We start from the raw sequence: 9,564 nt of genomic DNA, 5'->3' as shown, positions 1-9,564 counted from the left end.
AGGAAAACCATAATTAAATTAGACAGCCAGTCATTTCGAGTTACGATATTTTGAGAAAAATCCCAATGATTATGGATATGCCCCTAGAAAAAATCAGTCGTAATTGAAATTGGTCATATGATAACAAAAATTGTAATTTCGCCACCTCATGCAAAAATAAATAAAAATAGTGAGGGTAACCAGGTAATTTCGCATGGAATTGTGCTATGTTAAATCTTGAGAATTGGAACAAGTTATAACATATTTGTATTTCATTGAGGGTTTTCTTTCGAATGGAAATACATTTCATTACATCCTTCACCAAAACCAGTTAACTTGTTTCTTCCGGTTCTTGATGTGATCATAAGCGCTCTCAGGTCCCATACTTGAATCCATGTTTCCACTTGTACCCTCCCCTGGATCACATTCCATTGTCACATCGGGAGGTGTCGGCAACGAATTCGTGTTGACTGCCGCGTCCTGTCGATGGGTTTGATCGACGATGAAGTGAACATGTTTTACCACTGGCCCCGCGTCAGATCGATCAATCATCCGCTTCGTATCGCTCTTGCGTGCGAAATAAGGAAGATCATCGGTGGAGGTTTGCTTCTCGTAGTGGAACACCCAAGGTGGTTGTACGATTGGGAAGGGTTGGCGAACAGTTAAGCTAGCCAGCAGCAGTTGAAGAATTTGCTGCTCGTTGAAGCAAAGAAGAAACTGAGTAGGAGGGGTTGGTGTAATGGCGTTGTAAACAGGTCGACTCAAAAACCATGTTCTGCGATCTAGAACACTACGTTGGTCTTGTTGGGTGATAATGAATTGCTCGTTTCCGATGGTAATTGGCACTGAAAGACAAGAGTATATATATTTTCGGAATGCATATACACGAGAATGTAAATGCTCACAATGTATTGGATCACCAAGCATATCGAAGGCGTTGTGGATCGTGTGTATTGGTACACAGTCGGACATTTTTTTAAATATGATTTGTTTGTATTTTATACAGGGAATTTATACTGAATTTCTTTCGAAACACTAATTTTTATGCTCAATTGTTGACAGTTTCGAGGCCAACTGTGATGTTTGAAATATTCTGATAAAATTAATTATTAGTTTACACCTTGCAACTAAAATACATTGTGTTGTTTTTATACTGGCGGATATCTTCAAATTGAAATGAATCACAAAAAAATGGTGTAAAGCGTATTCAATTTATCCTTTATCCGAATGATAGTTCCTCATCGTTTTTGTTTCAATATGATTTCCGACGTATGGTAATTTTTATAGCAATGGAGGGCATATATTAGTGGTAACGTGGCGGATTTTGTCTTCCAAGACGTCAATCGTATACGGCTTATCGCCGTAGATTATACACATCTTCACTTAAAATAGACTAACGGTTGTAATTCACATGAACTTGGACATAGTAGTTCCATTACCCGTAATTATTCACCCGCCGAATCTTTATTTATTTTTTGGAAAACAGGTCTCGTTTTCATGAAGCATAAGAAGCATTAGCTTTATAATGTTCTTTACTATTTTTGCTGCGAGCGGATTTGTCATTAGACATTTGCAATGTCACATCGACATTGCAAATATATGCAAGTCGGGGGCATTTTTATATTGCAACTAAGGTGAGTGATACGATTAATTCTAGCAAATTAAATTTAAATTTGGAATTTTTATGTTGGTTGCTTCGTGAAATTTCACATCAATAACTGATCGTGTATTGTGAAAAATTTAGCACAAGTGTGAGTGTAAAATTGTATATGGTAGTAGTTATGTTAAAAATGACTTGATATATAGAACGGTTTATTTCAATTTTCATAAATAAAATCCAAGGTGTGTTCCCGCTGGAGAACGGGTCGTTCGGTTCAAGCTGTCTGTTTTGTTTTGTTTATTTTCATCCAAGGAAAGTTCATACGGCGAGAGAAGTTGTAAAAGTGAAGAAATATTCGAAAAAAGTGATTTCCCATATGCTCTACATATAGTACAGTAGAACCCCGATTATCCGCGGAATAGTCTGGCTGAGTCACCGCGGATCACGAAAATCGCGGATAACGCGATAAACGACTAAAAAAGAGATGCAAACACAAAAAAAAGATATTTCATCGTGATAACTAGATTTTATCAATACAGGAATCATTAAACGATCCATCTATAAGCTCTTGTACGCCAGAAGTCAAATAATGTGAAAGCCATGGCCAATACAAAAAAGCAAAATCCTACCACTCACTGATAAATTCCGGGAAAGTCCATAGCATTACTATGGAACTCGCTTTCGCGGATAAACCGCACCGCGGATAATCGAGGTTCCACTGTATTAGGTGTTGTTAGTACAATTAAAATTCGCATTGGGTTGAATATACACTCAGAAAGTAAAAATTATAAAAGAAAATTGCCTTTTCCATTTCAAATATGTTTTCTCTATATTGAAGTAACATGTTTTTACTGATGAGAAAAGTTGATGATTGTGTTCGATATTGATAATTATCTTATATAACATTGATGAGTATTTCTATAATTCATCCATACATAACACAGAAGACATCTCGCCTAGGGTCACAGAGGGCGGTTTTCATCATATTTCATTCCACTTCGACATCTTCTATCTGATACGCACCATCTAACGACTAATTACCATCATTCTGTCATCTTCACTCGGTCGTAAACACTGGTGGAGTGAACAAACAATAACCAACAATCGAACAAAACAGCCCTTTTCAGGGCCACCAAATCATTATCAGAGTTTAATTTTTCAAACATATCCAAAATCAACAGATAGCCTGACGGAATCCTACGTCAACTATGCTGTCGTGTCCCAAGCACAACCCTCCTGTCACTTTTTCTTACTAAAGCGTACTAAAGCTGTACAAAAAACTAAAAGAGACAGCTTACTGTAGCGTTCAAAATACTGTGAATTTCAAAAAAAAAAGTTATAGGAGGTTATGTCCGAGACACGACCGCATTGTTGACGTAGAACTACGCTGTAGTTTGATTCAAGTCGATTGTTTATAATTGTGAATATTATTTTGTAATGCTACGAAAATTTAGAAATAACCATTCTTTAGTTTGGTCGCCCTGAAATAATTTTTGACCATTATTGTTTGATGATTCATTCTTGTCCTCGCAGAACAATACATGCTCGAGATAAGTGCAGTTATCATCCTTAGTGGAGAAAGTTTTGCTACTGGCAAGAGAAACCAAATCACATACAAAACTCCAGAACGACATTTACTTTCTTGGTGACTAAATAAACGAAATAAACTCTTTCTGTTAATCTCAATAACCTCGAATAGAGTAGCACTGCTTCATTATGATCAAGATTAGCGCAAATGCAATCCTAGTTGAAGGAAGTTTTGCAACTGACACGCGAACCCAAATAAATTAATAACTTATTATAGCTTATTGAATAACTTGGTATTCCCCAAATAATTTTTTAGTGCACAACCTTAACACCTGCTTCACCATAGCGTCAGCTCAATGCATTGGATGCAATGTCAAAGGCACCAACGAAGCCTTTATGATGACGGAAAACAAACTGCTTGGAGAAAGGCTGAATATTTGCCTCAGCAGAGATTCATTACTAATATCCAAGCGCAAATATTTCCCTCCCGCTATCTCCCCTCGTTGTCGCCACGTTCGAATCGACATGTTCACCCGCAGCGCAACACATTAAAACACACGCACGTACGCACACAAATATCCATATATCGATGGCTTAAAGCAATTAAATATACACACACTTATCTCCGTTTTGCACTCTTCTCAACAGAAGCCCTTTTTGTTAATATTGCCGGTCCAGATCAGCTTAGCTGTCATCCTTTGTGGAGAGAGTTTTGCTACCGTCATGGGAAACCAAATCACATACAAAATTCCAGAACATTTATTTTCTTGGTGAGCTGACGATAGCCTAGCTTGAAGATTCCCCACATAACTGTGTAGTTCAGAACCTTAATGCAATGGCGTCAGTTTGATGCAATGATCAGACAGTAATTTGGTCGCGTCCGCAGCTTAATCCGAAACTAAGACATGTGAGACTTTAAACTTATTCAGTTCATTCGTCTCTAACCTTCCAAAAGGCCTTTGGGAACTTTTACTTTTTCCTCGTATTACTCTTCCACCCCCTTTGCTTTGAGAAAAGCATTCGATCCTTCACCTTCCAGCTCGCCCAGCAACGATGTTGTTCAGTCGGTGTCCTCACGAAGAATGAAAGTTTGCCTCAGCGAGATCCACTGTTTATACTCTAGGCAAATATTCCCCTTCGTTCTTCTTCTTTTCCTTCGTTCACGGAGACTTTAAGTCTTACGATTTTTTTTCGTTGCTCGTCGATAGGTTGTCCGATATTGACAGCTCTGTTCGGGAAAGCACACAAATGGGCAGCACAAATGTATGGGAAAATGGAAACGCTTATAGTTTTCATTAATTTTAACTATTTACTCACCATGGGATTGTAATGCATAGCATATCAAACAAATCTTAGGGAATTTCCGATTCGTTTGGTATGTAAATCACCAAAATCCGTTCGCGGCAAAAATAGTTATTAACGTTAACTTTATTTCATAAAAACGTGACCTGTTTTCTAATTTGGCACCCTTAATGAAAGACGTAGTTCTACGTCAAAAACTAGACATACAGTGACTCAAATCCGTTATCGTACTCAACCATGCAGATCTCTTTTCCCTTCTTTTGAAAGTCGAAAACACGCTTTCGGAACTTTCTATTTGGATAAAATGATAGTGTCATATGAGAGTTAAAAGGTTTGCTATCTGTTTTCAGAATAATGGTTTTTATTTCTCTAAAAATAGCGAATGTATGTGCTAATGTACGAAAATTGACTCAAACTCATAATCGTACGCTGGTTGAAATCTCTACTCGAATTCGAAGGCATTGGCCAATTTCCTAATTTCATCATTATTAAGGTATCCCTTGTTCATTGCAACTATCTTTAGCTGTCTTTAGCCTTATCTACGATTTTTTTTGTGTATTCGGAAGGTATATTTATCTATTTTTTCATATGGTGGTTTTTTTAAGAAATTTAATGGTTTCTAAATTTTCTACACAGATAACTTTCTTAGTTTTTTACTGGGATTGATGTCGGAAGATTGTGGAGGAATATCAATAAAATTTGAGTAATTGTAATGTAACCATGTCTTACTGGTAAGATGTTATTTCCATAGATCCTAATTTGATATTTTTGACTCCGATGGTTATCATTTCTTATGGAGGTAGATAACAATGAATTAAACGCAAAAACATCTAAACGCAATGTTTAAACATGGTGGTGGTGGAGGGATAATATGAGAGTGTATGTATGAGGAATTTGGTTTTCATCGATGGTGTATTGGGTCAGAATGTTTACTCGATCATCCTGAAGGAGAATATGGAGCAAAGTGTCAACAAAATGGGATAGAATTGAGGATTTAAGTTTTGCCAAGACAATGACCCAGAGCTCAAGACATATGAAGTTCGCACATGGGTACATTACAATTACTCAAAAGTTATTGATATTCCTCCACAATCCTCCGACATCAATCCCAGTAAAAAGCTAAGGAAGGTATCTGTGTATGAAATTTAGAAACCATTAAATTTCTAAAAATAACGATTTTAAAAACTACCTTATGAAAAAATTGATAAATATACCTTCCGAATAAACAAAAAAAAAAAATCTAAGATAAGGCTAGAGGCAGCTAAAGATAGGTGCAATGAACAAGGGATACCATAATAATGATGAAATTAGGAAATTGGCCAATGCCTTCGAATTCGAGTAGAGATTTCAACCAGCATACAATTATGAGTTTGAGTCAATTTTCATACATTAGCACACATATTCGCCATTTTTAGAGAAACAAGAACCATTATTCTGAAAAGAGATAGCAAATCATTTAACTCTCATATGACACTATGATTTTATCTAAACAGAATGTTCCGAAAGCTTTGATTCGATTTTCAAAAGAAGGGAACAGAGATCTGGATGGTGGAGTACGACTACGGATTTGAGTCACTGTAGGTCGCGTAACGAAAATAATCCAGTTTTGGAGTTTTTTTTTGCAGACATTATATGAGGGATTCATAGATTAATCGATTCGACAATCTAATGCAATATAATCATAAAATTTCCAATAGGTAATATGTTGAAACAGCGTTGATCTCAATTTTCCATACATTTGTGTGTGTTTTTCTATCAAAAACTAGAAAACTGGTTCAGTTCGTGTTAGGAAAATGCATTGTGGTCTACATATTCTTAGTAATAATTTGCACAGCCCAAAGTGAACAAATTAAATTACCTCAATTCAGGAAACATTTGATTTCCAACCATGCAAAATGCTGAATTCGTCCGTAAAAAGATCGATAGTCCTTACAGGAATCCGTCGTTAATCGTAACTAAGAGAAGTTCAAGAACTGAAACCACACAGAGAAACGAACTTTGATTTCAATTGAACGACTCGATGATGCTATGGATTATTGATCTAAGGTAGAGATTCTCAAACTATTTTGGGCAAGAGACCCGTTCTCCAGAATGAATTGATACCATCGGGCTGATTTATAGCCAAATTTCTTGAAATAATATATTTATCTATGTTATGTGAGTGAACCTCACATAAATAAATAAATATAAAGTTCAGTAAATATCAATTATATTTCGGGCGAGGGCTGAGGGAGGGAGATGATAGAATTGAGCGCCATTGTGGCGGCCATTCGTGGGTTCCTTCCTCCTTCATCTTAAAAGAATTTCCTAGGTTACCTTCTCAGGTTAAGAATGTATCGTCGTTTAGAGGAATACTAAGAGGGTTTCTTAGCGACCTGCTCAGGTTGCCAGAAATAACCTTGGTCCCCGCGATTGAACAAAATTATACGGATCGAGAGTTTTTGTATGACCTTCTCAGGTCAGGAAATATATCTTTGTACTACGCACGATGAATAACGAAATGCATGACCGGTCAGATAAGATTGTATATTTTCTTCGAATCCCATTTCGCCGAAACGTTGAGAGTTCACGTTTCTAGAATCACATCACTTACCGCAGTGAATCCTGATTTTTATTAACCAATCCCACTAACAACTATCCCTTCCATGATAAACGGTAGGGAACCACGCTATAGAGGCGACCCTTCTGGCTCTCGGGTGGCGAATATCATACTAACATTCCTTCCCTTCCCTTGGTGACTCTAAGGACATGACCGGCGTCGTTTTTGACCATTTAAAGCTCGAATCAACCGAGAACTGCACAACGAGAATGATTTGCTAGTCCCAAGCGTCATTCTGTTTGTTCTCTGTGCAATTTGGTTGGTTCAGGTCAATCACGGAGAGCAACTACGAATTGTACGGCCTACCCAAGCTCAAGCTCAAGCTCAAGTTCAGTAAATATCAATTATATCTAATTGTTATTAATACAAATTACAACAATGATACTTTCTTCTAATATATTGGTCATTCTCACAACAAGTTGGTTCACGTAGCACAACTTCTTGAAATATTCAGATAAGTCTCAGTTTTCGACCCCTGGGAAACCGACATCGACCCTAAGGGGTCGACATCGACCACATTGAGAATCCCTGATCTGAGGTATCAGATTCAGACTTTGGATATTATGAAGACGCTACAAGATATCTATAAATTTGAATTAAAACTTACTCGAATAAGTTACGAAGAATGAGAAAATTGTATGAGAACCTGTCCTTATTCTAAGCATATCCTAAGTTACTTCATGTTCCTTATTCAAGCGTTGACAGCTCTGCAGTTTTTATTGTAGCCTTTTTGTGCTACCTTTTAATTCATTACTGACAATTCGTTTTTGTGTGTACCATGTATTTCTTTCAATTATAAAGCTGTTTATTTGTATTTTGTATTTTTATTAGCATTATATTTTTACTACAGTGTATATGATTGCTGGCTCTACATGGATACCATCACCACCTCGTCGAATCAATAATAACTATGCTAATTTATCATGATAAAGTTAAGATAATGCTTCATTATTGGACATTCAATTCTGACAAAAAACTAAGATGGAGAGATCTTTTCAGACCAAAAACGCAGATTATATTTTAGCAACCCTGGTGGCAATACTGGTGGTATCGTCAAACACAGGTTATCTTTTGATGACGCTCCTTCTGATTTAATTCGACCGATTTCTAATCGTTGAGCGTTGTCCTTATAGTTGAACGATTTCATATAAATTCTAAAACTAATTCGAACGTTTTCCAAACATTGCCTCATCCGGCGGAAAGAAAAAGTTCACGGATATCTTAGTTGCGATGAATGGAAAGGTCCTTCATCACTTCTTGATCCACTTTGCGATGCTTTAAGTATTAACATCAAGCGGGCCAAACATGTTCAACATTTGACATTTGAGCTGAAGTACATGATGCGATGATGCCATAAAGATTGAAGTTGGAGGAAAACCGCAATGCCTGAAAATAGACTGTGCCACAAAACATGGACGCCACATCTTAGGAGTCAGTATACAATTTTTTGATCATGAACCGCAAGCAGTAATAATAGAACTATCGGTAAGAATATTTGAGTTCATTTGTACTACTTGCTAATATCTTACAGGAATGTTGGAAATCACGGAAAGACGCACTGCAAAGGTTCGAAATAAGTCTGGTTCAAATCTTCACAGTTACCAGTGACAGAGGAGGCAACATGATTGCAGCTGTAGAACAGTTGCAATCATATCTGGGTACACCCAAACTAGCGTTGTCAGAAAGTATTTCATTTTCGACAGAAAACATGCCATTTCGTGCCTTGGAGCGTCAAATAGGCAAATAATGTTATCTCTCCCCCAACGCTTTAAAATGTTTGTATGCATGGAAGCGGACATCTCTTTTTTTTTTCTTTTTTCATCTTTTTTGGTATTGCAACCAAAAAAAAAGTCCAAACGACAACAACGGGGATCAAACCAAGGCCGGCTAGAACGCAAGGCTGTTTTACACGACCACGCTCTCCACATGGCTAATGATGCTGTTCAGCAAATGCGTCATAATATTGCACCTGATTATAAAATGAAGTTGGAAAGTGTTTTCTAAGAGTAAAAAAGGAGCGCATGAAGGAGAACAATATCTATCTCGGTCTGGGCCGTGCATGTGACAAAGTATGCGGAAAGCTTATTTGTCTTTTGTTTCGCTCGCTCCTATTAATCTTATATTGTTGTACCATGTATTAGGTGTACCGGTAAGTTTCTTCGGTTTTACAACAGATGGCGTAACTTGCTTATTATTCGAGTGAATCAAATTTCCAGACATTCGTTGGAAAGCTACTGTCATTGCGCGTCTTTTTCAGTGTATGTCAAAAAGTTGAAGCGTGAACAACATAGTTTTTTGCCACTTCGAATATGTCGAATTTCGTACCAACGGGAGTGTTTTGGCGGGGAATTTTACTTCATTATTTCAACGTGAAAAAAAAAGCTGCGGAAAGTATAGCATTTCGCAATGAACGAACGAGTCAGACGTGGTTTGCACGGTATAAAAGTGGTAATTTAGACTTGGAAGACGAAGAACGTTCCGGACCGCGAAAAAAGTATGAAGATGAAGAATTGGAGTTTTTACTCGATCAAGATCTGTCACAAACGCAACAAGAACT

General features: G+C 37.2%; 1 protein-coding gene across 1 annotated transcript; it reads right to left on the bottom strand.

Annotated features, from left to right (window-relative positions):
• Positions 1 to 234: 234 nt before the first annotated feature.
• LOC129764269 (uncharacterized) lies at positions 235 to 1,031 on the bottom strand. The gene is made up of 2 exons (XM_055763189.1): positions 885 to 1,031; positions 235 to 824 (listed from the first exon to the last, which is right to left on the bottom strand). The coding sequence occupies exons 1-2, from the start codon at positions 949 to 951 to the stop codon at positions 298 to 300; spliced, it is 594 nt and encodes a 197-aa protein (XP_055619164.1). The 5' UTR covers positions 952 to 1,031; the 3' UTR covers positions 235 to 297.
• Between the last annotated feature and the right edge of the window lie 8,533 nt (positions 1,032 to 9,564).

This window comes from Toxorhynchites rutilus, chromosome 2 (assembly GCF_029784135.1).
Source record: "Toxorhynchites rutilus septentrionalis strain SRP chromosome 2, ASM2978413v1, whole genome shotgun sequence".
NCBI classification, from domain to species: domain Eukaryota; kingdom Metazoa; phylum Arthropoda; class Insecta; order Diptera; family Culicidae; genus Toxorhynchites; species Toxorhynchites rutilus.
Note: the sequence above shows the minus strand (reverse complement) of the source record. Positions and strands in the feature narration are given on the sequence as shown.